The 27,036-nt window shown below is 48.3% G+C and overlaps 1 protein-coding gene across 4 annotated transcripts in view; it reads left to right on the top strand.

The window, feature by feature from the left end:
* Positions 1-10,387, top strand: part of Dcp1b (decapping mRNA 1B) — a 38,833-nt gene extending 28,446 nt beyond the window's left edge. For 2 of the 4 annotated variants that reach the window (XM_029478468.2, XM_085840087.1), the window contains exons 6-9: positions 2,734-2,862; positions 4,836-5,660; positions 7,810-8,055; positions 10,181-10,387. In XM_029478468.2, coding sequence (XP_029334328.2) covers positions 2,734-2,862; positions 4,836-5,660; positions 7,810-8,055; positions 10,181-10,261 — 1,281 coding nt within the window. In that variant the 3' untranslated portion in view covers positions 10,262-10,387. The remainder of the gene's footprint in view (positions 1-2,733; positions 2,863-4,835; positions 5,661-7,809; positions 8,056-10,180) is intronic. The other 2 variants (XM_029478470.2, XM_029478469.2) reach the window with 2 other exon arrangements.
* The last annotated feature ends 16,649 nt before the right edge of the window (positions 10,388-27,036 follow it).

The raw sequence follows: 27,036 nt of genomic DNA, 5'->3' as shown, positions 1-27,036 counted from the left end.
CATTTAATTGACCCATGTGTTGGCTGTTATAAATGATGCTTCCGTGAACATGGAAGTACAGCTGTCTCTTGGACATAATGGTTTCATACCCTGTAGTTATGTGCCCAGAAGTTGAAGTGGGATTGGTAGGTCTTCTGGTAATTACATTTTTATGTTTTTGAGGAACTTTGAAAGGAACTTTCTACACAGGTTACCAACAGTACTGTGCCAGGGTTCCCGTTGCTTTATAGCAGCCCCAACACTTTGTTATCTCTTGCCTTTTTTAAAATTATTTTTATTTTATGCATGTGCACATGTAGGCCCAGTGCCCACGGAAGTCAGAAGCAGGCATCAGATCTCCTGGAACTGGGGTTGTGAGAGCTGGGAGCCAAAGCTGGGTCCTCTGGAAGAGCAACAGCTGCTCTTACCTTTGAGCCATCTCTCCAGGCCTCTTTTGTCTTTTTGAGAGTGCAGGTTCCACCTGGAGTGAGGTGCGGTCCCATTGTAATTTTGATTAGCATTACCCTGATGATTAGAGTTGTCGTTTTGAGTCCAGACTGGGCTATGTAGTGACACTGTTTGAAAAAGAAAAAGAGAAAAAGATCTAAGGAGTGATATATACAAGATGCAAAGCTACGCCTCAGTGCATAAGAAAGGTGAGGAAAGTATGTTTCCTTGCTTAAAATGAAGTCATTCTGTACAATTCTTATCCAGCTCCTTGTAAGCAGCAGGAGGGGTTAGCAACTCCTCTGGCCGGCACTTCATAGGCCTGTGTATCTTACTGTTCTGGCCTTGCCTGGCCTGCACTGCTCTTAGGAAGACAGCCTGTCCAAGCAGTGACACCGCCCATCACGATCACTCATGAGAAGAATGCAGAGATAACACTTCAGGATTTAACAGCAATACTCTCCATACTCTCTTCAGTACCAATGCCTAAGGCCGACGCACCCACACTTCACTCTTCCTTCTTGAGCTTCATGTGCTCTGTGTATTTTATCTTGAATACTTGGGTGAGTGCTTTGGTCCTTCTTAGAAGGGAAATAAAATACTTACAGGAGCAAATATGAAGACAAAAAATGGAGCAGAGACTTAAGGAAAGGCCACCCAGAGACTGTCCCACCTGGGGATTCATCCCATATACAGTTACCAAACCCAGACACTATTGTGGATGCCAAGAAGTGCTGAAAGGAGCCTGATATGGCTGTCTCCCGAGAGGATCTGTCAGAGCTTTACAAATACAGAGGCGGATGCTCGCAGCCAACCACTAGACTGAGCACAGGGTCCCCAATATAGGAGTTAGAGAAAGGACTGAAGGAGTTAAAGGGGTTTGCAACCCCATAGGAAGAGCTGTAATATCAACCAATCAGACCCCAGGGACTAAGCCATCAACCAAGGAGTACACATGGCTCCAGCTGCATACGTTGCAGAGGATGGCCTAGTCAGACATCAATGGGAGGAGAGGTCCTTAGTCCTGTGAAGGCTGAATAGATGCCCCCAATGTAGGGGAATCGAGGAGTGGGCAGGTAGGTGGAGGAACACCTTCATAGAAGCAGGGGGAGGGAGGATGGGATAGGGTGTTTCCAGGAGGTGGGGAAACTGGGAAAGGGAATAACATTTGAAATGTAAATAAAGAAAATATCCAACTAAAAACAAAAAACTAATGCCTAATGCCAAAGAGTTGACAGAGCCCTCAGGAACTGAAGTTTAGCGTTTTGTATAGATGATCAGACAGACAGATGCACACAGGGACAGCCAGCCCCAGGCCTGTTTCCTAGTGTGCCCCTTGGGAACTGTGGGCTCCCGGGGTGTGAGACAATGCCTCTCTCTCATGCTTTGTGGGTGTGGTGACAGTGCTTTCAGGAGCGAGGCCTTGCCTGGGCAGTTGAAGCAAATACTACAGAGTCCGCAGTGTGTGTGGCCCTGTTGAGTCGTATGTTTTAACACAGGAAGCCCGGCATTATTGTTAGGTGCCTTTGTTATGAATCTTACTGTTAGCAGCGGCACGGCTGGTTAGATTAACAGGTGAGTGTGAGTCCATATTTGAAATGATGAGGCTTGTCTCGTCTGTTTATGAAATTCTAATTTGTAGTGAGTGGCACAGAACACTTCATTTAAATGATCCTGTTTATGCAAAAAGTCATCTATTAAATAAAGATGGTGTTAGCAGTTTTTAAATCGGTGGTTTGAGACAGCTGGACATGTTAGTGTAGGCCAAAAAGGTTTAGGTTCTTGGGTTAAATACTTTGGCAGTTCTCCGACTCTGCTCCAGATAGGTTATATCTGTGATTGCCTACTATGGAAACTCATTAGCCTGCTTGTTTTTAACTTACGGCTTCTTTTTTTTTTTTTTTTTTTTTTTTTTTTTTTTTTTTTGGCTTTTCGAGACAAATAGTCCTGGCTGTCCTGGAACTCACTTTGTAGACCAGGCTGGCCTCAAACTCAGAAATCCGCCTGCCTCTGCCTCCCGAGTGCACCACCATGCCCGGCTTAAGTTACATCTTCTTAAGTAAGCACATGGCCTCCCAGCTCCCCAGCACGTGGGTCCTGGGGTGCCTGGTGTGAGTGGTGGTGTTTCAGGGCACCGAACTACACACAAAGGCAAATTTGTACTTGGTTTCTACTCAAATATAGTTCCCATCAGAACTGTATTTTAAAATAGCCATTTACCAATTAGATAAGCAGGAGCAGGGGTAAAAATGCCGTTGCTTCTCTTACTAACATCCAAAATGAAGTATTTGAGTTTTTCCATTCCAGTGTAAGACCTGTTCCGAGCCAAAACAGATGACCAATTCCTCTGCCATCTGTGACAACCCTAAACTTATCAAACCTGTCCCTGTGAGACCCAGCAGCAGCCAGAGGCTGCAAGGACCCGCGCCCAGCAAGGTAGGAATCCGCTGATTCGGGTTTGTTTTCTTTTTTAACATTTTTTATTTTTGAAGTGAAAATCTGATTACATAATTCCCCCTCTCCTTTCCTCCCTGCAAACCTTCTCTCGTAGGCTCCCTGTGCCTCCTCATTCATGGCCTCGACTTCTTCAACTCCTAAATATTATAGATTCCTAAATATATAAATACAACTTGTTCAGTCCGGTCTATCAGTTATGTAGAGTATACAGTGTTGCTCATATGTACACTTCGTCAGGGTGGCCATTTGGTGTCAGATAACCAATCAGTGTGCTCTTTCCTGGGGAAGACTGTTTCTCCTGCTCTCAGATCTCATTTGTTGTAGTTATCTGTCCAGGAGTGAGGCATCATGGCATCGCCCCTCCATGCCATCCTGTCTTCTGTTCCTGTCATGCCAGGCTTTTCACAGTGGCTTGGGAATAAAAACATCCTAGATGATGAGTGGATAATGAAAACGTGGTGCATATGCACTGTGGAGTACAATTCAGCTGTAAAGAGAAATGAAATCATGAAATGTGTAGGTAAATGGGGAGAACTAGGAAACGTCCTGAGTAAGGCAGGCCAGCCCCGGAAAGACAAACGTCCCTCGGCCTCTCTCACTGAGGCTCCCAGCTCCAAATCTCACAGTCTGAGCATGGAACCTGGAGTGACTGCAGACCAGGAAACGCTCTGCCTTTATCTACGGCCTCTCTAGGGTTCTCAAAGAGCTTTGCCCGTGTACTACAGGGAGGGCCGGCCAGTGCTGAAGGACACTGAAGGTCAGTGGAGAAAGGCAGGGTCTTGCTGCACTGTTCATTCGTATTGTGTAGACTGACACTCCTCCTGGTACTGTCCCACTTACCACGTGCTGTGCTCATGGCTCATGACAAGTGTCAGCAGACACAGAATCATAAGCCACTGGGTCTGTGTTTTTCTAGGATGGGTGACTTCCCAGGCCACCGGAGGAGGAGCCATCATGGCAGCACAATACAATGTAACAGTTTTGAGCACTGCTCTGTACCAGGGGCAATGCCAGGCACTGCATGCAGCTTCCAATGCCCGTTCTGGGTTAGCGCTGGGTCAGGGGGTAGTCTAAGCCCCACAGGCCTGTGGTGGTATGTGTTCTGTGTGCTATTCACAACAGTACAGCAGAGACAAAATTCACTGATTAGCAGGGCCCTGATCTGTTCTTTCATCAAAGTTATTCCTAAGTAAAGAGGTATTTTTCAAGGAATTGGGTTAAGCAAGTTCCAAAAATGAGCATGAGCCAAAAGATATAAAATGACTGACAAATGTAAACCATGTTTTGAATTCTTAAAAAAAAATAAGGAAGTATTTTCTAACTTATTTTAGCATTTTATTGCTTTCCAGGAGAATGTTTTATTTCATTTTAGTAGAGAAACCAAGCAGCTCTAGAAAGGAGCTTATGTTTTCAAGCAGAACTAGCTCAGGAAGAAGAGGCCAGGAGCGGTGCAGCAGCCAGGCCAAGGCATTGCATAGACCTGGTCCTTGCACACTAGATTAGAATACCCACTTCTTGCTAACCTTGGCTTTCTATAGTTCTGTGGAAAGCAGCCAAGACCCTGCGCTCCTACGTTCTTCTATTTTCAGCACGACTTGTTCTCAGCATCCCTAGACGGACCCTGGCTGCAGAGATGGGTTACCATGAAGACGTGCAGTCTTCTCTTGTAGAGTATAATTGTCCCCCCTGGTCTGTGAGCTGCAAACCCCTCGCATGCTTTATCAGCAGACTAGATACTGTGGTATAACAGTCCTGGGGGCAGGGAGGAGGGTGCTGTGAAGATGTTAGACATTTCAAAGGTCTCAGGCTTTCCAAGGTAATAAATGTCAGCTCTGTCAGCAACCCTTTGTGACTAGAGGAAGCCATGGGTTAGCTGAGCTGAGCTTCACAGCCCTCCCTCCCACAACTAAATGGTGGGAACCTATTTTGGGATATCTTTTTTTCTCCCCCAGACCTCGGACCCTGAGCCTCAACACTTATCTTTAACAGCGCTATTTGGGAAACAAGACAAAGCTCCCTGTCAGGAAACTGTAAAGCCCTCCCGGACCTTTGCCCACCACCACCACCATCACCACCACCAGCAGCAAGAGACGCTTCCAGTTCATCACGGGGTCACGTGCTCCCTGTCCTGTGAGGAGCCCAGGAAGCTCTCACTCCCGGTGGAGAAGCAGCTCTGCCCAGCCATTCAGAAACTCATGCTTGGGAGCCCAGGGCTGCACCCCCTGTCTCAGCACCATGAACAGTGGCCCTGCAAAAGTGGCAGCCCCAGTCCTGCAGGGGGAATTCTCCCTGGTCCTGTCCAGCTGGGGTCCCCCTGGAATGGCAAGGTTGCACACTGCACACAGAGCACTTGCAGAGGCCACAAGCTATTAGAGCAGCTTCAAGGTGCCCCTGGGGCAGTGCATAAGTATAACCCCTGTGCGCCTACCGGTCCAGCTGTGGCCACTCAGGTGGCTCCGGGCCAATCACAGCTGGTGTATTTCAGTGGCCCCCTTCAACCTCCCACCCCAGGACACCAAGCTCTCAGGAAGGAGCAAGGTGCACTGCCTGCACAAGCAGTGTCCCTCTCTGGCAGCCAGGAGAGCAGCCCCACCGTGCTCCCTACGCAGGAGCTGCTAAGGAAGCTCCAGGTAGTACACCAGGAGCAGCAGGCGGCCCCCCGGCCAGCCTTGGCAGCCAGGTTCCCTGTGTCAGCCCAGGGATCAGGGACAGAAAAGCCCTTGGAAGCCTGGGTCAGCAAGACAGCCAGCATGGAGAACCAGGCTCCTCTTCTGCAGGTAAATATGTACGGGGAGAAGGCTGCTCTAGGACTGCAGTGGGATCCGCAGCTAGCTGCGGATGTAGCTGGCAGCTGGCTGTAGGGAACATGTATCACATGGGTCCCCATTAGAACAGCTACACGAAGCCCCTGGGGTCTCTGGCTTTCACCTTGTCTTTTTGCCGGCATAGAGACGCTTCTGTGTGCTTACAGTCTGCCTGCTGCTCCTCTGCCATTTAGAGGTAGTTTGTTTGTAGAGTTCACATGTCATAAGGCCTGAAGACCAGCCCAGAGGTGGAAAAACACTTAGTCTTTGACTATGAAGACCCATGCAGTTTTCTCTAACATTTTAGGATGCAAACATCTGGCTGATTCCTGGTTTTCACCCTATGGTTGGTTATTGCTTGCACATTGGCTCAGTGTATGATTTTGAGTGCTTCCTACATGTTAGTAGCCACATTTCTACACAGTCAACGATCTTGTAGGTTCTTGAAGTAAACAGAAATAACAGAAAAGATACTATTGTTTGTATTGCCTTCTAGGTGCACAGTATTATGAAGACCAGGCAGGAACAAGTATACCACCCACAAGCTGCCAGAGAAGGGAACATAGTGTGATTGCTAGAAATAGTGTATCTTTCTGGGAGGATGGTTGCCTCTACCCATCAGCTACTGGGATAGTAAGCCAGGATCTGTTGACCAGCTGCCTGTAACGGCATCTGAAGGTCTGCCCAGGTCTGTTTCCCTTGGTTTCCCACACAGTGGCTGAAAACGTGCTGCCTTTAATGATTGGAATGGTCCTTGTACTTATTTTTATTTTTATTTTATTTTATTTATTTAAAAATCTTGATCTTTTTTACTTGTTTTATCACATAGCTCAGAGTAGGTCCTCAGAAATTGTTCATGATTTTTAAAACAAAGGCCTCGGGCATACACTGTGTGTTTGGGTGTGTGGACATGTCGGGGTGTTCTTTTTTATTAAATCCCAGGTGCGAGTGCCTTCTGTTGGAAACCGAGGCTGTGTCCCCTCTCTCACTGCAAGGCAGTATTGATCCCTTTCTAAATGTCTGTTTTTCATTTCTCTTTGTTGATTTGGAATCAGAAAATCAGGGTTAATAATCAGACTTAAATTTCTACATATACAATTCTCTTTGTTTTCATTCCTCACAAATGCCAGGGACCAAATAAGGAAAGCATGCATTCTGTCAGCCCACGCTGTGCTCTTCCTGCTGCTGAGACTCCTCCCTTTGGGAGCATCAGCTCTCAACACCTCTCCTTGGGAGATCAAATAGGGAAAGCTAAGAGAAACAACAGCCTGTCTCCCTCTAGGCCATTTTCTGCCCCCAAAGATGCCAAGGGAATGATGATAAAATTATAGCCACTTCTAAATCACTGCTTCTCCACTTCCTTCTCATGAGTTTTAGAGTACTTTGAGGTTGAGAAATAAGACACCTTTTTGTTACCTGAGTTAGAGACACATGGCAGCCGTAGGAGTCAGTCAGACCCAGTTCAGAATGTCACTTGCGTAATTGGGAAAGCCATTTGAAAACTTGGTTTTAGACCTGCCAGTCAAGGGATTAGATAGACTCAGCAGACAGATGGGTTACAGTGTTCCACACTCCATGTCCCCAGACTTTGCTCTTCACCCCAGGATCTACCCTCACCCTGTCCCCATGCCCATGACAGCCAGGAGAAGCAGAAGGCTTCTATAGATAATTAGAGACGGAACAGAAGGGGCAGATGCACAAATCACAGTCCCTCCTAGTGACAGGGGAGGTGTCTCCTTGAAGAGCCAGGGTTGGGAGCTGTGTGTGCATCTGACAAGCATATGGGCAATAGGACCTAGGTCAGGGCCGTGGACAGCTAGTGCTGACGAAGGAAAGCCAGCAGTCCTAAGTGCATGTTGCCTGAAAACCAAACTAAGGGGCTTAGTTTCATGCACAGAGGTCGTGACATCAGCAGGAGGCTCCAGAGCTGTGTAATAACCACTGAGGAAAGTTCTGAGGGTAGAACAGGAATAGGCCTGCCAGCCTTTCCCACCCACGGCCTCTGGGGCTGTTTCTACTGAGCACCCCACTACCACCATTGTGAACATGACCCTTCATCTCAGGAGCTACAATTTGTGGGTTGCTTCCTAACCTGCCTTGTGTGTGTCTTTGCTGTGAGCAGACCGTCTCAACTCAGTGTGTCCCTGCTGCAGTGGCTTCTCTGCTCACGCCCCCTGTGGTTTTCACACAGTCTACCTGTGCCCCACTGAGGGAGACTGATAATGGGCTCATGGCCCTAGGAGGCCAAGAACTTCCTGCTGCCTCCTCCAGCCTCCTTCTGCCCCTGCAGAACTGGGAGTCCTCCACCGTGGCCAGCAGGCCCCTCACCAGGCTGCAGCTCCAGGAGGCACTGCTGAACCTCATCCAGGTAAGACTGCTGACCTAACAGTCGGCACCAGGGCAGGGTGAGTTGTCTGACGCCTACTTTGGACTCTATAGAGTGCTACCACCTCCCCCAGTAGCTTCTAAACTCAGTTAACTGGATGAGATCTCTCAAGGCTTCAAGAGATTTGTGACTTGGAGGAATGAGTAAGGCCTCCTAGGTGCCGGCAGCCAGAAAGAAAGGGACCATGTGATGAAGGATCGGCCAGCTAGGGCACCCTATGAGCTCACTCTTGGAAATAGTCGTAGAGCCATGTTGGGCAAGCTGAAGTCTTAAAGCCATACCAGCTATGACTGCTGGGAACACAGTTCAGCTACGGTTTCGAAACCTGCTGCTGAAAACAGGGTGGAATGATAGGATGCCTTGAGTGTCTCTGCTGCACTGTGTGGTAACTCATAGCGAATTGTGCTGTGTACTACTTTAAGTTTAATAATGCTTACAGGAAACCCTCTTATATGGGCTAACGAGATCAGGTATAGGTGCTTGCCACCAAGCCTGATGATCCCCATAATGGAAGAAGAGATTCATAAGTGTGGTCTTCTCACATGCGCACACACAAATACATATACACATTCACACAAAATACATCTGTAAAAATAACAGTTAAGACCCTCTTGTTTGATTCCACAGACAAGGAAGCTGAGGCTTGTGTTTGGTCTGGTGTGACACTGAGCCTGGCTGCTGTGCTCCCATCTCCCCTTGTATGGACTTTATAAATTAATGTTCCACTGTATAGTGGAGCATTCTCCCGAGTGAATGATAGGATAGGCCTTGGTAAGGGTGGTGCTCAAAGCCACAGAGAAGCAGACACCTCAGCTAATGTGTTTAGGAATCCCGGTAGGCCGTCCTGAAGGTGTCTGCAGGCTCTGTGTAAGCCTCAGACTGCTGCAGGAGAACAGGCCAGCCTTTGTGTGTCTGGCTCTCCAGTTGCTGTTTAATCCCTATTACTGAAAACATTTCTAAGATAACATGTTTTAGAAAGAACAAAAAGGATGGGACTGGAAATGATCATCTGTTTGGAAGGAGAAGGCAGTCCGCTGTGATTGAGCCTCCCTGTTTAATTATGTCACAAAGCTTATGTATGCACTAAGACAGAAACTCTTACAGATAGCCTAGGCATGGTAAGTTCATGAGAATTTAGAACAAATGCCTGCAAATTTCTTTATCAGAACAGTAAAGAAATGTAAGCCTAAGTTTAGATTTTAGGGATTGTTGCTTTTCTTGGCTCATTCCCCTCTGGTCGCATAACCCAGGGCTGTGTGTTTTGACTTAGCCATTCAGTCCTGTGGCCTCTGGTCTCTGTGTGTGTTTCACACTTCTCCATGGTGCCAATTTGGTATCCCTGATACACTACTAAAAGTGACTCAGGGCATCTTTGTAGGAAAGGCAGAAATAATCTCTTTATTCGTCCTTTGAGCACGTCACTGACTGTGGTGTAGAGAGGGAATATGTCAGAGAGGGTGAAACGTAGGTGACTGCAGAAGCCTCATTGCCTTTGAGTGGGAGGGGAAAGCCCCTAGCGTTCATCAAGAACAGCACTGCTTAGACCCAGCGTTCCCTTCCCTCCTTACCTAGACAGAAGAGCTCAGAGACTCCCTAGCTACTGCTGTTCATTTGCCAAGGCCAGAGGCTTCCCACAGGTCATGGGAAGAACCCTGCTGGCTTTGGTAAATTACCAGTGAGCCACGCTGTGGGGAAAATCCCAGTGAATGCCTGAAAGGGTGACACACAGACATTCTCGGCAGCCTGGAGGGTGTTTAGGAAGGACCATTCCAACTCGCCAGCTCCTACCCAATGGCCGAGACACTGCGTGTGGCTCATTCCTCCTGGCCTACCCTGCACACAGCTCAGCTGGATTCCACATGGCTGGGGGGCTGGCTGTGCTGGGTGTTCTGAGCACATGGTCTTCACATGTGGACAGTGAAATCGGGCAGCTCTGTCCAACCTCGCCTCCAGCCCCTTCACATCCACACACACAGGCCAACCTGCCTGCTGGCTGTCAGCACAAACAGCCGAGGTGGGTAAGGCCAGCTCAGCTCCAGGCAGGCAGGAAGTCTTGGCTTTTGCTACTTGAGTAATGGTCCCTGGACCTGTTGGCTTTGTTTTCCAGAATGATGACAGCTTCTTAAGCATAATCTATGAAGCCTATCTCTTCAGCGTGACACAAGCAGCCATGAGGAAAGCCACATAACCAGCTACTTGAGAGCAAAGACTAAGAATTGATCTTCCAGGTTCTTCATGTGAACTGGTGTGACCAAACACACTTATGCCTTTTTAACAAAGTATAGTGATGCAGAGTAAAAGCTTTTATACTGTCTGATGTCTGGGAGTTTTGTTTCTTGTTTTTTAAAAAAATCACACTCTCCCATTTACTTGGTACTACAAGTTGAGCAGTTAGATGGTTCTGGCCAGGTCATGTAAGATTCGATTTTTCCTCCATTTACGAGGCCATTTGAGGTAGAGTAGGGTTTTTCATGTGAAGGGATGTTCTCAGAGCTGTTTATTAATAGAATCGCTCAGGGTAGAGAAGGCAATTTCTCAGTGTTGGGCTCTGTGTGCCATGGTGCTTGATAACCACCAGGGGGCAATATTACTCCACAAGTTGCCTACTAAGGGTTCCGTGTTTTTGGAAGCAATGAGGACTTTTCTTTACCAAAGTCAGCCTTTTATTTGTAAAGCTCCATTTGGCATGTTTGATCTGAGCCTTTGGAGGAAGAATCTTTCTGAAGACATTTCTAGCCAGCTTTCGTTCCAAGTGTCAGCAGTGGCCCAGGCTTGAAGCAACACTCCGTTTCTCAGCTCAAGTTGGCTTTCAGACAGACACAGTTAGAAAATGCCCATGAGAATAGGTACTGGCTATTCGGGGGCAGAAGGTTGAAGATTCTCCAAGCTGTAGAGCTCACTGCTGAGTCCTGTGCAAAGAGATAAGAAGCAAAATTCTAGGGGAGACAGCAGACCGACCGACCACCTTGCATCCCCAACAGTGCGTGTGGGCATCAGCCCTGCTAAGTATTCACAATGGATAAAGCTTTGTCTTTACTGCCCTAGTTATTCCTGGGTCATAAAAAGACCTTTGAGTTAGCCCTTCATAGTTGAATCTTACTCTTCTGTGGAGAATTTAAAATGGAGGCTGGGGTGGGGGTGCAGGTTTCCTTACAGCTTCTGATACCCGGACCAGGAAGCCTTTGACCCTTGTCCTCCCTCCTGGCAGCAGCATGGGGCTGCTGGGACACCACCTCTCCCTCAGGAGGGCGTGCTTTCCCCTAAGGAAGAAAGCTGAGCTGAAGAGGGGTTGGTGTCTGCTCATCCTCACAGCACATCAGCTGAGCATCGGCTGTGCTGGCCTCTGGAAGGGGTAGGTCCACAACTGCACTGTGCTGAACTCACAGGGATCTCTCAAGTGCTTGACAGTGAGCATCCCCACCACTATAGTCTCATGAGGAGAACAGGGCAAGAGATATCCATGGTTCTGTGGTCTCGAACCATAGGAAAATGTCGCTTTCCAACGTGCTCACTAAAATGGGAGCACTATTAGGCTAGGGTGTACCTCAGTGGTAGAGCACACACAGGATAGAGCCTAACACAAGGCTCTTGGTTCAATCCCTAACACTTAAAAAAAGAAATGTTATTTGGCCAGTGACCAGTCTTTAAAAATAATCTGTGAGGGCTGGGAATGTGACTTGGTGATAAAAATAAATAAAAAGTAAAATAATGAAAAACACTTAAAACTATACTTACGCTTTAAAGTTCCTTCTGTAGCCAGGGAAAGACAAATTTCATTCTTAACATTTCTAATGTATTTGAGGCAATGAATGGCTTCGTTTCATAAAATACGTTCCCTTTCTTCACATGAATAAGTAAAACAGCCACCACAGCCACCCAACAGAGCAAGCCAGGACCACGAGGTCAGAGGACACAGACTTTTCAGACCAATTCTCTGGTGATCTGTTTTGACAAAGCAACGCGTCTCCATCATCCACTGTATGGAGTCATCTTAAAGTCGACGGGCAGATTCATTTAGACCAAAGATGGCCACCGGCAGGACAGTCAGGGTCGATGGCCTCTTGCAGGTGCTTCTCCTGATGACACAGGAAGAGACAGATGAGAGGGTTTTCTAGGCCCCCCAGGACAGAGCTTCCTATGTAAACCAGCATTTCGTCTTCCCATGCCCCTCCTCACCTCAAATTCAGGATGTCCGCCCTCACTTCAGGGTCTCTGCCCCAGCAGCAGTTTTAATCTTGAGTTTCGGGGGTTGGGGGTACGGGATGCTGTGGCTAAAGGCGGCTTCATCCAGTACGGACTGTCACCTTGCAGAGCCAAGGGAGTAGAAGGTGGAGCGTGAGTGGAGTCCCATGGCCCCGCCTTCAGCTCCTGGGCAGGAAGTGATTGATGAAGTGAGAGACATCATTGTTTGATGAAGTGAGAGACTTCACAGAGTCCAGAGGACTAAATTGTCATGGCCCAAGGCTGCATGCCAGCCAGTGGGAAGGACCAACAGCTGCTGGAGGGGCTTCCTACCATCACACCTTGACAGCATGTGCCTGAGGGCCACCTCACTATGCTTCCCCTACTTCACTGATGCAGTGGGAGTAGTCCCGCCCCTTCTGTATGAAGGGACGCCTTAGGCTGCAGTGGTGATGTCACCGTGACCCTGGGAAGGATGATGCCTGCCCCTGACTTGCAGAGCTGCTCCCATCATTGTGCCAACAAACCTGAGCTGGACCCACTTAAAGGAGAAACGCTTTGTCTTGGCACACAGTTTCCAAGGCTTTAGTCGGGTTGCCTTAGCGCTGCTCCCAATGTGGGGTCCATTGATATGAGGCAAAAGACCATGGTGGAACAGAGCTGTTTGCTTTGTGGCAGCCAGAAAGCAAAGAAAAAAAAAAAGATCTGTGCTGGCGAGATATATGTCAGTCTGACACAAACTAGTGTTATCTAAAAGAAGGAAAGCTCAGTTGGAAATAAAATGCCTCCATAAAATGCAGCTGTAGGCATTTTCTTAATTAGTGATTGATGGGGGATGGCCCAGTCTGTTGTGGGTGGGGCCACCCCTGGGCTAGTGGTCGTGGGTCCTGTAAGAAAGCAGGCTGAGCAAACCACATGGAACAAGCCAGTAAGCAGCACCCCTATATGGCCTCTGCATCAGCTCCTGCTTCCAGGTTCTGGCCCTGCTCATGTTTCTGTCTTGGATTTCTTCAGCGTTGTACTACAGTGTGGAACTGTAAGCCAAATAAACCCTGTCCTCCCCCACTTGCTTTTGATCATGGTGCTGTATCATAGCAACAGTAACCCTAACTAGACAGGACCCCAGCATTCCCTTCAAGGCCATGCCTCCAAGTGTCTCTTTCACACTGCCTCCCAGTAACATCACATGTCTTGGGGACCAAAGCCTTTATACATAGGTCTTGCAGGACATTTCAAATCAAAACTACAACAAGTACCACTTGACTTGCTAAGTCAGAGAAGGCCATAACATTGGCTCCAAACATTCTGAAGACACGCCACTCCACCTCCCCACATAGACCAGGCAAGGTGGCCACTGCAGTAGGAGAAAAACTGTGTACCGCATCTTCAAGAACTGTCTAACGTGCAGCCAGCCCAATTCCTCCTTAGCCATTTGAAACCAGCTGTTTCCAGCCCTTTCAAAAGCTAGACCTATAGTTCCAAACAGGACATACCACCATCCATCTGGCTCAGGGAACATTGCTGGAGACAAGGTAGAAGCAAGCAAGAGCCAGAGAATAGAGCAAAAGGCTACAAAATACCACTGTCTGAACCTGATAGACAATTTAGACCATTCACTCCCAGCTGTAGGTTCCTATCATGGAAGAGGAGGAGCTCACAGGCCCCACCCTTTACCTCCAAAATAACAGCTGCCATTGGTAGGCTTTGGGAGAGAGGAACCACTTGGTTGTCTTTAGATTGGTACTCATTGCTGATCCCACCAGATTCCAGCAGGTAGTTCTAAATCATGGGCACACAGATGGCCCTGTGATGAGTCTCAAAACAATGAATAGACAGGAACTTGGACTTGTGGGAAAAGGGTTGACAGGGATGATAGGGGAGTGGGGTAAAAGCGGCTGGTATACGTTGAATACGGGTAAGAAGTTATCTAAAAACTAATTCATAAAAAGAGAAATCCGAGTACATAAAGTATAGAAAATTTGCAATTAAAAAGAGAGGAAGGCTCGGGGCAAAGATGCTCCAGGCTGAAGAAGCTTCCTAAGGACTCACATTGCTGGTAGTTTGCTTTCACACAGTGGGACAACTGACAGGTCAGAAGACAGCGTGCCTCTCCTCAACAAACCCCAGTCCTGGGTACCTTAGGCATCCTAGTCTCTCTCATGGGTCTTAAAGAAAGACCGCCATTTTTATATGTTGGGTTGTTTGCCTGGGCCCCATGAGTGGTACTAAGGGTGGGAAGGGTACATAGAAAATGAACACCCAGGCCCAGTCTTTGTCGCCTTCAGCCACCAGCCAGCATGGGTGCAGAGAAGACAAGCCTGCCTGGTGTACTGGGGTAACACAGAGGACTGAGGGCTCCAGGTCACGTGGCCAAACCCACTGCTCACTCATACTTGCAGCGAAGAAGTCTCCCCCCACACCACCACCATCACCCCACCCCCCAAATAATGTCTGCTTCATCTAGACATGGCCTCTTTCCCTGTTTTCAGAGGAGTCAGCCCTCGCCCCAGCTTTGGAGTATTGAGTCACCGTTAAGGTTAATTTATCATCTGCAGCCAGCCAGCCGGCTGTATCCATGCTTTGTCATGTGAGGTTGGCTGGCTGCACATATTGGTGAGCTTCCCTGGTGTAACTCGCAGATTGCGAATGCTTGGCATCCTAGCCCTCTTACAATCAGGGTGTGAGAGGGGCGGTTACAGATCCTTGGTATGTCTAGCCCAACCTCACTTATCCAGACAGATTTTCACCAAATTTAGTTCTGAATAATGTCTCCCAACAGCTTAGGGCTCCGTGGAAAGTACACAAATAAAAACTGTGTGTGCAGACTGTGGTCTTAAACACCAGCGGGGAGAAGAAAAGCAGATCGCTGTTGGTAATGAATGGTCTCCAAGGGCCAGACAGACCACACAGGGGGAGAGGGGCTTTGAGCCAGCTCTGGATGCAGCTTAGGCTGAGTCCAGAGCTGCTGCAGAGAGAAGTACACAGAATTCAAAGCCTGGCAAGTTGACTGGAGCATGGCAGAATGGAAGTAAAGGGTGTTCTAGGTAGGCAAGAGAAGGAGTTGTGAGCCAGGGCTGACAGTTCCCCAGAACTCACACTTCTGGTCCTCACACACCAAGGGGAGAGCCCAAAATATTTAGCTATAATGAGCCTCCCAGCCATATAGGGAGAGTCAGGAATTAACTGGAGCCCAGCTTTACAGACACGAGACAACACAGGTCCTGGCATTCTCTGTGACATGTCTAGTGGCTGTGCATACCTACCAGCCACGCAACAGGTCCGACTCCTGTCGGAGATCTGTCCTTACCCACCCCCCACCTGTCTGGTATACACAGCACACTGGCACTTACATCATTCCAGGGCTTGAAACCAAGATGGCAGGCTCAAGACCTGGGCTGTCCTGAGCTCCTCACCGCCAGAGATGCTGTGCTAGACACTGCACTGAGCAGGAATGACCTAGATTCTGCTTGTCTCCCACCTCGTAAGGACTGGGATGAGTGTCTGGGGGGATCCTTAGCCTAGAGTTGACACAGCTCACAGCCCACATGTTTGGCAACAGCGGTGGCTGATCACAGCAACTCCAGAGAGTATGCCTCACTCGGTGTCCGAGGGGAGGCTTGGCCCAGCTCTTCTTTATCACTACCCAGAGTCCTCTCTTAAATGGCCCATGTGACAGTTTTATATTTTCTGCCCATGTCAGCTTTTCAGGCTCCTGGGCTCCTTGATTCCCAATTGTGTTCTTCCAGTGTTTCCAGGGACAGAGAAAGGCGTGTCATACAATCTCCATGATAGTGAGCCCTGGAAGGATAAGGGGCTCTATTCTGGAGCAAGCCTCCTCACATTCATGACCATGCCCCAGCAGGTGCTGCCAACTGATCTATGTCAGACAGCCATGTTAGCTAAGAGGCAGCCAGTCTTGGCCCTGGAATCTTAGCAGCTTCCCGTTCTCCCCACTGCCTTTCCCAGTCCTCTGCTTTACTCAAAATGGGTCAGAGTGTTGTACCTGTGTGGCCTCAGACATCCAGGAAACACATCTGCCTTTCCAGCTACTGAGAATGGGCTGTGTTTCCCAACCTCTGTACCCCAGAGTTTGGAGGCACTCCATTCCCTTGTGGTATCAGTATGCATCCGGCCTCTGCACAGGCCGTGGGTGGCACTGAGCACACCTCACAGGCCGGGATGGAGGGAAATGAATTATAAAACTATCAGCGGGGTAATCGTTATTGTGCTTCAGAGGTCGTGGGGAGCATGAAGCAAATAGGAAGCAAGGCAAGAAGAGTTCCCAGAGGAGGTAACACCTGAGCAGCCCCTGAGGAAGGTGAAGGAGCTGACCCAAGGGGCAGAGGTTGGTGTTCCAGGCAAAGTTAGGAAGGCAGAGAGCAGTTAGGGTGTTTGCTGTGGGCAGGAAACAGTACAAACTTGTGAGCTAGAAGTTAGGAGGTGTGATTGAAGAAAGCAGTCTGGACTTACAGACGGTGAAGTCATGCGTGGATTTCAGGAGACGGGGATGCTTAGATCCTCGTCTCCCCTCCACTCCCTCACAGCTGAAGAGGGGGAACGTACAATAGAACACAAGCAACTGTGGCAGGTGGACCTTTGGCCGCCTCTGTGAGGATCCATCCAGGTAAATCAGCGTTATGGGAGGCAGTGGAGAGTTATCATGTTGACCTTGTGACCACATCTGTTAGCTCCATTGCTTTGAGCCTGCAGGAAAACTCAAAGCTTACATCATGGTGACTGCATGTGATAGAGGAAGATGCTGTGGGGTAGAGACACACAGGGAAGACCCAGGGATCCCAAAGTCCCCTTGAAAGGTACACCCCAGTAACCTAACTTCTGCCAACTATGCTCTATCCTCTTAAAGGCTCCCTCATCTTCCATTAGCATCAAAGGAATGGAACAAAACCTTTATCGATGGCCTTTTGGAGACCTGTCTAAATGCATAACAGCTGTAGAGATCCCTCTGGAAGGCTGGGGCCATGGCAGTAGCCAAATAGGAAAGGATGGTGGTAGTTGGGTGTTTTTGTTTACTTTTTGTTTACAAAGGCTCAAATTTTTTAAGATTTAGGAAACAAAACTGGCAAGGTTTCATTCTAGAACACCTGTGGTTAGTGAGGGAGTGGTCACAGACACCCACCAGGTGCTCTACGGTGATGACTAAGTTCATGGTATTGAGCCAAATGAAGAAATGCTGGCTAGAGCTGACAATAACAGACAGCAGTAGGTACCCAAATCAGGCACTGTTCTCGGACCTCACTAGGCCATCTGGCTACCACGGAAGCTCTTCCTGGTGCGTTGCCTCTCACTGTACAGCCGAGGAACTTGAAATCCAGTTGATGTCCCCTCCTCCGTACACCACTTCCCTCAACCTCCCCATGGTGCCAGTTGTCCTGGATGGAAACAGGAGGCAGAAGCTAGCCTGGACTTGAATAAGTAGAGGCCACACAAGTGTCACCAAGACCAGGAGCCTCCCCAGACCTAATGATGGCAGAACAGGATGGGTCACAGGAATGAAGGGTCTGGATTTTCAGACCCAGGCAGACCACCGTCCCAGGGTCTGGTCCTGACATCCTGTGAGTGCATGCCTGATATGTGCTGGGGACCCAGTGATGGTCCCACTGCTCAGTAAGTTCTTTCTGGAAGTCTCCAGCTTCCTCAGACGGGGCCGTACATTTCTCGTTTCCCAGCAGACATTGTGGCAAGCCCTGTGGTCCTTCCACCTGCCCCAGCTGCCACTCCCTCCATTATCCTTTTGTTTTGGGACCAGGAAAGGAGGACTCTGAGAGATGAGGACATCTCTAAACACCCCTGCCTCCGTCCTGATGCCAGTAAAGTCTTGCCCTCCTACATATGAACAGCCAGGCACAAACAGGCAGCTTCTAGCAGCAGAAGGACATGAAGGCCACAGGATGTGGGAGTCTACGGAGGCCACAAGACCTGTAGTCTGCCTATTTTTGCTGAGGGACAGCTTCCTGACATTGACTCTGCACACACACACACACACACATACACACGCATATACACACATGCACACACACACACACACACACACACACACTCGTGCACATGCCTCAAAACCTCAGTTTCTCTATCTGCAGAATAAGGTAGAGGACTTGTAAGGAATATGTCTCTACAGTCTGAGACTCCAAGAGCCATGTACTAGGTAGTCCAATACCTCATGGATGCTGACATTAGACAACTGGTGAGCCAGGAAGATGACATGGTCCCTGGCTTAGGAACCATGTAGAGCCTCCTCCAGCTGGCTCCGCGCCCTACTCTGAGGAGAAGAATGGCTTGCCCATAGGTTCTACAAGTTAAGGATGCTGAAGGATAAAATCTTCTTTCTTCCTGGGTACCATCCTGCAGTCTACCAAAAGGGCAGCCACATCCTAACTGAGATGCTTCAAAATGTCAACTGTTTAGGTAATGACACTAGATATAACCTTGGACTGTCCCTGGGGAACAAGGACAAATGGTCCCTGTATGGACCACCATAGACACCCAGCCACACAGTCAGCCCTAGGAACTGAGTCACTCAGCCATGAAATTAACACCAGCCTTAGAAGAACTGCCTGGAAGAAACAAGGCTGCAGAAAGAAACCAGGCTGCAGACAAGTGGCTCACTTCAGACAGGGAGCCTGACTTCCAGCCGGGCCGAGTCTCTGCTTTACCGTGATGAAAGTCAGGTGATACACATTCTAGGTGCACTTATCTCTGCTGGAGGAGACTTGAACCACGTGTGATATCGTCCAGTCTCCACATCTAGCCTCTCTCTGTTTGGGCCCACCCCTTTGATTAAGATATAAGGTTAGAGAGGTCACTGCAACAGGAGGTCACTCCACAACCACCCGGAGGCAGCCTCCTCGGACCAGGAAAGGGACTCCCGGGAGATCAGTGGGTGTCCTCCCATTCCCATCCAGCTCTGCCATCCCCTGGAGCTGAGGACTAAGCCTCCCTTAGAAAGCCCAGAGTGGGTCCTCCCCAAACAGGCTGTGTGGGGGCGGTTCTAAGCCAGCCTAGCGCATCTGTACATGGAATCAGCTGAGCAGCGCCTGCCCACCTCTCTTGATGCCTTTCGTGTTCAGCTTGGTACAACTGTACCACCTTTGGCCATAGGTGCTAGGTAGGATGTTGAGTGTAAGGAAGAATGTCACAGACACCAGCCCAGTGTGGAGCTGCCCAAGGAGGCAGCTTTGGGGTGCAGATATAGCCCTTGGTGTGCCTGCAGCCCTCAGCAGCCTCATTTGGGCTGAACCCTTCCCAGACACCACACACCTTTCTCCTCCAGCTAAGGGCTCAGGCATTAGTCAACTCTTAGAAGTCTGGGTTTATTTATAAAGCTGCTGCTTCTCCTTCTGGCATCTAAATGAGCCCTACAGGCATTAATTAAGAAAGTGAGCCTACGAGGAGAGAAGGAGAAATTTGGGGATTCTTTAAAAAGCCAGTTCCCCGGCCTGGGCCCTTGTTCTAGCATATTCTTTAAGTTCTCAACTTCTCCAGAACACAAATAGACAAAGGTGTGATACCACACATTCGAGCCCATGTATACAAGTGTGTGAGTGCACATGTGTGTGTGCACGTGCACACACACACACTTCAGTCTGTCTCCAGCATCCTTCACACATCCCTTTACCACCTTTGTTCTATTATCCCTAGCTTTATCACTGGTGGATCGGCACCTACCCGCTCTTCCTAATGGATGCAGTCAGAAGAAAGCAGTGACCATTGTTGGAACAACATGATGTACTAACCAGAACCCCGGAGCTCTTGTCTCTAGCTGCATATGTATCGAAAGATGACCTAGTCGGCCATCAATGGAAAGAGAGGCCCATTGGACTTGCAAACTTTATATGCCCCAATATAGGGGAATGCCAGGGCCAAAAGAATGGGAATGGGTGGGTAGGGAAGTGGGGGGCGCTATGGGGGACTTTTGGGATAGCATTGGAAATGTAATTGAGGAAAATATGTAATAAAAATATTAAAAATTAAAAAAAAAGAAAGCAGTGACCTTGCTTGTCGTCTTGCATGACCTGCCCCCTCCTCTAAATATTCCACTTCTGAACACCCCACACACTCCAGCTGCTGTTATTCCCTTGCTGTAGAGAAGTGGCCCCTCACTTTTCCTCCCATGAGAATGGGATGGGTGCACAGAGAAGGGTGACTACCAAGGAGGGTGATCCAGGATCTGTTGGCACACCGCCTCTTTCTGGAGCTTCCTAAACACATGCCACCGGCTGGGTCCCTTTAACAATAGAAACCCAAATTTACTGTCTCAAATCTCTCGAGCCCAACAATCCAGACCAACGCGTCAGCAGGGCTCTCTCTCTCTCTCTCTCTCTCTCTCTCTCTCTCTCTCTCTCTCTCTCTCTCTCCCTCTCCCTCTCTCTCTCTCTCTCTCTCCAAGACCAGGGAGAAAACTCTGTTCTATGCCAGTTGGCAGCTAACAACTAGTATTCTTTACTTAGCCAGTTCCCCCAGGTGGGCCCTTCCCTTAGCTTTTTCTTTAACTTCCCAACTTCTCCAGAACACAGACAAAAGTGATGGTACACACATTCAGGCCCATTGCACAAACATTCAGGCCCATTGCACACACATGCACATATACACACTTTTATATACAAGTGTGTGCATCTGCACACATACACACACACACAAGGGTCACATCATCTACACACATTGTTCTCCTTGCTGTGTCCAAATGCCCCTTTCTGAAAGGACATCAGCCATGTTGTGTTAGGACCCAGTCAGCTGCAAGACCTCACCTTGATCAAGGACAGTGTGGTCCTGTTTCCAAATAGAGTCTTAGAAAGCCAGGACTTTGACACGTGTTTCCAAGAGGTGACACCATTCATATTAAAGCAACTGTGTTTCTGAAGTTCAAACAGTCCAAGGAGCCCTTCCTGCACTGGCAGGTAACCTTCAGGGACTCACTGGTGGCTTATTAGATGTTTCTGAGAAGGAACCAGGATCTTGGCACATTGGCTATGCTAATTATATTCTCAGCCAGAGAACTCAAACCTGACTTGATGTACAGGTTTCTCCAAGCCGGACTTAGGGGCGTATACGTTAAGACACGGGGTTTCCCAGCATGAGATGCTACTGCCTTGACTCATGCTGTCATGGATTCTTATCTTAAACTTCATAAAAATGTGATTCTGAGACCTTCTTATCTGACACCTGCCCTCATCACCACGTTTATTTGCTTCACTGTATAGTGTCAGGTTTGAATTGTTGGACGTGGGCAGACCTGGGGGTTTCGAGTAAAGAAAGAATAACTTTTATGTAGCACTTGCGGTGGCCGTGGTCAGCTTATTTATTCTTAAAGGTAGAGCTGTAGGACCGATGTTCCCAAGCCCCAGGACTCTTCCTTGGGCCACACAGCAACTCCAGGGGCTACACATCCACTTCACAGCAAGGCACTGCCCCACCCTCCCAGCCACTCTGGTGGAGCATGGCTGAAGGTCTGTGCTCCTGCTGCAGCTGGAATGACGACTCTTTGTAGAAGATCTTGTAGGAAAAGCTTGACCAACATATGTCCCTACTTTCCCATGGGCTATGTGCTCTTTCGTGTTGGTTGTAATTCTTCATAAGTTCTCACATAAGTCAGTTGTTGGCTAGGACAGAAACACTTTCTTCCTGTCTGTTGTTCCTCCGGCACCCTTCCCCCTTCGTGGTGTTTCTTGTACCCATGCTCATATTGCTCATGAAGTATGTTCTAATTTTTCTATTAGTGGTTTTTGCATTGTGAGAAATAGTACCCTATTATTTTTCGTTTCTGTCAATGCTATTGTGTTATGAACTAGATTTTGGTTTTCCCACCAGATGCTACATTGCTGCTCCCAGGCCCAGTTGCCATGTGTGTATCTGATCAGCCACTTCTTGCCACTCTGTTCTATGGCAGACAGCTGTCTTTTCCCATCCTGCCTCCATCCTAGCAGACCCTAGGTTTTCTGGAATTGCTTGTGTGGCTACATTCTTTTGGGGAGTGGCCCTAGCCCCATCCAGGAGGAAGCTGTGACTGCTCTAACTTAGTCACCGTGTCCTATTCCTTGGCTACCTCCAGCATGCGTAGAGAATGCTGTTTGCTCAAAAGACAGGTAAATCAAAGTCTGCTGGCAGTACTTTGTTTACCAAACAGAAGAGACCTACAGAAAAATTAGTCACTCTCCTCTGTCAAGATGTTATCATGTGTGCAGTGCCTAGAACAATTTCAACATCTGGACAATCCAAAATTCCGAGAATGACAGATGATGACAGTACAAGGAACTTGGGTCCTTGGTGGCACCTTTGACCCGAGTTAGCCAATTCTGAGTCCACCTGCCTCTAGCCTTCTGGTGAGATATTGAATTTTCCTTATTTCAGTAGCCTTAGCCGTGATGTTTTATTACAACAGAAAAGTAACCAATATATTGTGCATGCCTATGCCCATGTGTGTATAAATGTTTGTGTATCTTCATGTGTGCTTGCAAGTGTTTGCATGTAAATGTGTGTACCTTTCTGTATGTATGTGTGCACATGTCAGTGTATGCACGTGTCTGTGTGTGCACATATGCGTGTGTTCATTTGTAATCAGGAGGTTGAAGCAGGGGACCTGAAGTTCACAGCCACTGTTGGTCACTTAGTGACTTCAAAGCTATCCTGGATGCATGAGATCTTGTTTCAAAACAACAATAAACCAGGTTGGTGTCACCTGAAAGATGGGACTCTGTAATGATGGCTCAGATCAGGTCATCTCAGACTTCAAATGGCAAATCCTTGACTGGGAACATCCATCTAGGATAACGACTGCAAATATACCCAAATTGGAGAAGAAGAAAAAAAAATCCTCTAAAGAAGAAGTGGACACAAACCCCTTGGTATGACCAAGAAGCTCTTTGTTACTGATACCTGCTGGAATGGGAAAACTCACTTTTCTCCAATGCAGTGTCACTGGGCATGAAAACCACACTGCAGAGCAGTCCCCAAGCCCAGGAGTATCTCTCTGTCTCTGTCTCTGTCTCTCTCTGTCTCTGTCTGTCTCTCTCTGTCTCTCTCTGTCTCTGTCTGTCTCTCTCTGTCTCTCTGTCTCTCTCTCTGTCTCTCTCTGTCTCTCTCTCTGTCTGTCTGTCTGTCTGTCTGTCTCTCTCTCTCTCTCTCTCTCTCTCTCTCTCTCTCTCTGTGTGTGTGTGTGTGTGTGTGTGTGTGTGTGTGTGTGTGTGTGTGTGTGTTATCAGTGAGCCTCACCTCCCTTTTGCTTCCTGACTTGAGAGAGGCAACCCAGGCCCTTCCCAGAAGCCAGTATTCTGCCTCCAGGACCATGGACAGAAACCATCCCTCCCTTTCACCTGCTGTACCAGAATCAAAACAAACTGCAGCTGAATGACACTTGACCCAAGTGAGGGAGCCAGCAGGGGAAGGATAGGGGCAGCTTTGTAGACAGAGACACAGAGGTGGCCACTGAGTCCATAGTGGGGGCCCTGAAGCAGAGTTCACCCGATGTGCCCGAAGAACAGCAGGGAGCAGAGCAGAGAGGGGGACTGAAACAGGGAGGAAGCCAGGCCCAGTGGGTGTGGCACCTTGTAACCTGTTAAAACTGCATGGTATTGGTACAGTGACAGGCAGGTAGATCAATGGAATAAAATTGAAGACTCAGAAATGAACTCACACACCTATGGTCACTTGATCTTTGACAAAGGAGTTAAAACCATCCAATGGGGGGGGGGGGGGGAAGACAGCATTTTCAACAAATGGTTTTGGTTCAATTGGCAGTCAACATATAGAATAATGCAAATTGATCCATTCTTATCTCCCTGTACAAAGCTCAAGTCCAAATGAATCAAGGACATCCACATAAAACCAGATACACTGAAACTAATAGAAAAGAAAGTGGGGAAGAGCCTCGAGCACATGGGCACAGGGGAAATGTTCCTGAACAGAACACCAATGGCTTATGCTCTAAGATCAAGAATTGACAAATGTGATCTCATAAAATTGTAAAGCCTCTATAAAGCAAAGGACACTCTCAATAGGACAAAATGGCAACCAACAAATTGGGAAAAGATCTTAACTAATCCTATATCTGATAGAGGGTTAATATCTACTATATACAAAGAACTCAACAAGTTAGACTCCAGAGAACCAAATAACCCTATTAAAAATGGGGTACAGAGCTAAACAAAGAATTATCAACTGAGGAATATCTACTGGCTGAGAAGCACCTAAAGAAATGTTCAACATCCTTAGTCATCAGGGAAATGCAAATCAAAACAACCCTGAGATTCTACCTCACAGAATGGCTAAGATCAAAAACTCAGGGGACAGCAGATGCTAGTGAGGGTGTGGAGAAAGAGGAACACTCCTCCATTGCTGGTGGGATTGCAAGCTGGTACAATCACTCTGGAAATCAGTTTGGCAGTTCCTCAGAAAATTGGACACAGTACCTAAGGATCCAGCTATATCACTCCTGGGCATATACCCAGAAGATGTTCCAACTTGTAGTAAGGACACATGCTCCACTATGTTCATAACAGCCTTATTTATAATAACCAGAAGTTGGAAAGAACCCAGATGTCCCTTAAAAAGGAATGGATACAGAAAATGTGGTACATTTACACAATACTGGAGTACTACCCAGCTATTAAAAATTATAAATTCATGAAATTATTAGGCAAATGGATGCAACTAGAAAATATCATCCTGAGTTGGGTAACCCATTCACAAAAGAACACACATGGTGTGCACTCACTGATAAGTGGATATTAGCCCAGAAGCTTGGAATACCCAAGATACAATTCACAGACCACATGAAGCTCAAGAAGAAAGACCAAAGTGTGAATACTTTGGTCCTTCTTAGAAGAGAGAACAAAATACCCATGGGTGGAAATACAGAGACAAAGTGTGGAGTAGAGGCTGAAAAAAAGGCCATGCAGAGACTTCCCCACCTGGGGATCCAGTCCATATACAGTTACCAAACCCAGACACTATTGTGGATGCCAACAAGTGCTTGCTGACAGGAGCCTGATATAGCTGTCTCCTGAGAGGCTCTGCCAGTGACCTACAAATACAGAATTGGATGCTCTCAGCCAACCATTGGACTGAGCACAGGGTACCCAGTGGAGGAATTAGAGAAAGTACCCAAGGAACTGAAGGGGTTTGCAGCCCCATAGGAGGAACAACAATATGAACCAACCAGTAGCCCAAGAGCTCCCAGGGACTAAACCACCAACCAAAGAGTACACATGGAGGAACCCATGGCTCCTGCCACGTATGTAACAGAGGATAGCCTAGCTGGACATCAATGGGAGGAGAGGCCCTCGGTCCTGGGAAGGCTCGATGCCCTAGTGTAGGGGAATGTCAGGACAAGGAAGTGGGAGTGGGTGGGTTGGTGAACAGGGGGAGGGAGAATGAGATAGGGACTTTTTGGAGGGGAAACCAGGAAAGGGGATAACATTTGAAATTTAATAAAGAAAATATCTAATAAAAAATTAAAAAACAAAACAAAACCTGCAGTCAGGTGGCAGCCACAGGGTCCCCTGAGCAGACTGAAGGTTTTACATTTTCAAAGAGTCCCTGCATTTTTAAAATGCAGGTTGATATGGGATGGGGTCAGGACCAAGGAGACCAACTGTCAGACAAGACTCACAGGACATGCAGTGACATCATGTGATAACCCCTGCACAGCTGATTGACAGGAACTCTTGGAGGGGCCAGACGCAGGAAAGCAGGTGGCACATAGCTGTGACTGATGGATGTCTGCTGAAGCTGACCAGGAAGTAAAGGGACATGGCCTCCCAAGGGCCAGCGCAGGCTGAGGGCTGCAAGGTAGAGGGGAAAAAAGAGGATTTTGCCTAATGTGGTTGCTGACCACATGTCTACTGAGGGCTGAATGGTCAAGCATAATGTATATATTCACTGCAGAGCAATGCAGCCTTGGGAAGAAGTAGTTCTGATGCGTGTTACACGTGTGAACTAAGGACACTATGCTAAGTAAGGTGAGACCATGACAAAAGGATGACAATGACACTTGACGAAAATGAGGCAGTCAAAATCAAAGACAGGAGGTGGGGTGATGGCTTCCAGGGGAGACAGTGAAGCTCTGTCTCGCAGATTTACCTTGGAGCAGGTCGAAATGCATTGTTTGCTGAGCAGTGTGTGCACAGCATGGGAGGGGAGGGTCCTAGGTTTCCAGATGCACTGTCAGGATAAAGGATGTGCAGCTCCAAGGCAGGCAGACCTCCAGGTTTCCAGGGTATCCCTGTGCTTGCCAGTCAGGCTGGCCCCAAAGCTCCGGGCCTGGAAACGTGAACCACACCACCTCCTTCCCATCTCAGCACCCCCAGAGCCTAGCCCCACAAAGTGGGCTAACCATCCCCCTCCTAGGGAATGCTCAGAGGGCTATGAGGGTCCTTCAGGGTCTGGGGCTAGCACAGCTCTGAGCAAACTCAGTGACCAGGGTGGGGTATCCTCCTTCCCCCAAGTTCAGAGGTCGTTCTGTGGATATCAGTTGGCCTCTTTGGAGCAGAAGGGCACGCTGGCCCAGCTGCTCAGAGCTGGAATCAGGGCAATCCTGCTGAGGTCACCCCACTCCTGCATCAGCCCCTCCTCTGACAACAAGAAGGGATTAGAGGAGAGGCCAGTGGATTAGAGGGGGTGCTTGCTCACTGCCTTCCCCTTTGATTACCTGGGGTGGACCCTCTGCCCGCTGCAGCTGGAGGCAACATCTTTTACTTGGGACTGGCCAGCAGGCAGAACACTTGCATGCCCAGGAGTTCCTGTGGCAGCAAATTATCTCCCATCAGGAGT

The sequence above is a fragment of the Mus caroli genome, unplaced genomic scaffold (assembly GCF_978045245.1).
Source record: "Mus caroli unplaced genomic scaffold, Mus_caroli_1 scaffold_7, whole genome shotgun sequence".
In the NCBI taxonomy this organism is placed as follows: domain Eukaryota; kingdom Metazoa; phylum Chordata; class Mammalia; order Rodentia; family Muridae; genus Mus; species Mus caroli.
Note: the sequence above shows the minus strand (reverse complement) of the source record. Positions and strands in the feature narration are given on the sequence as shown.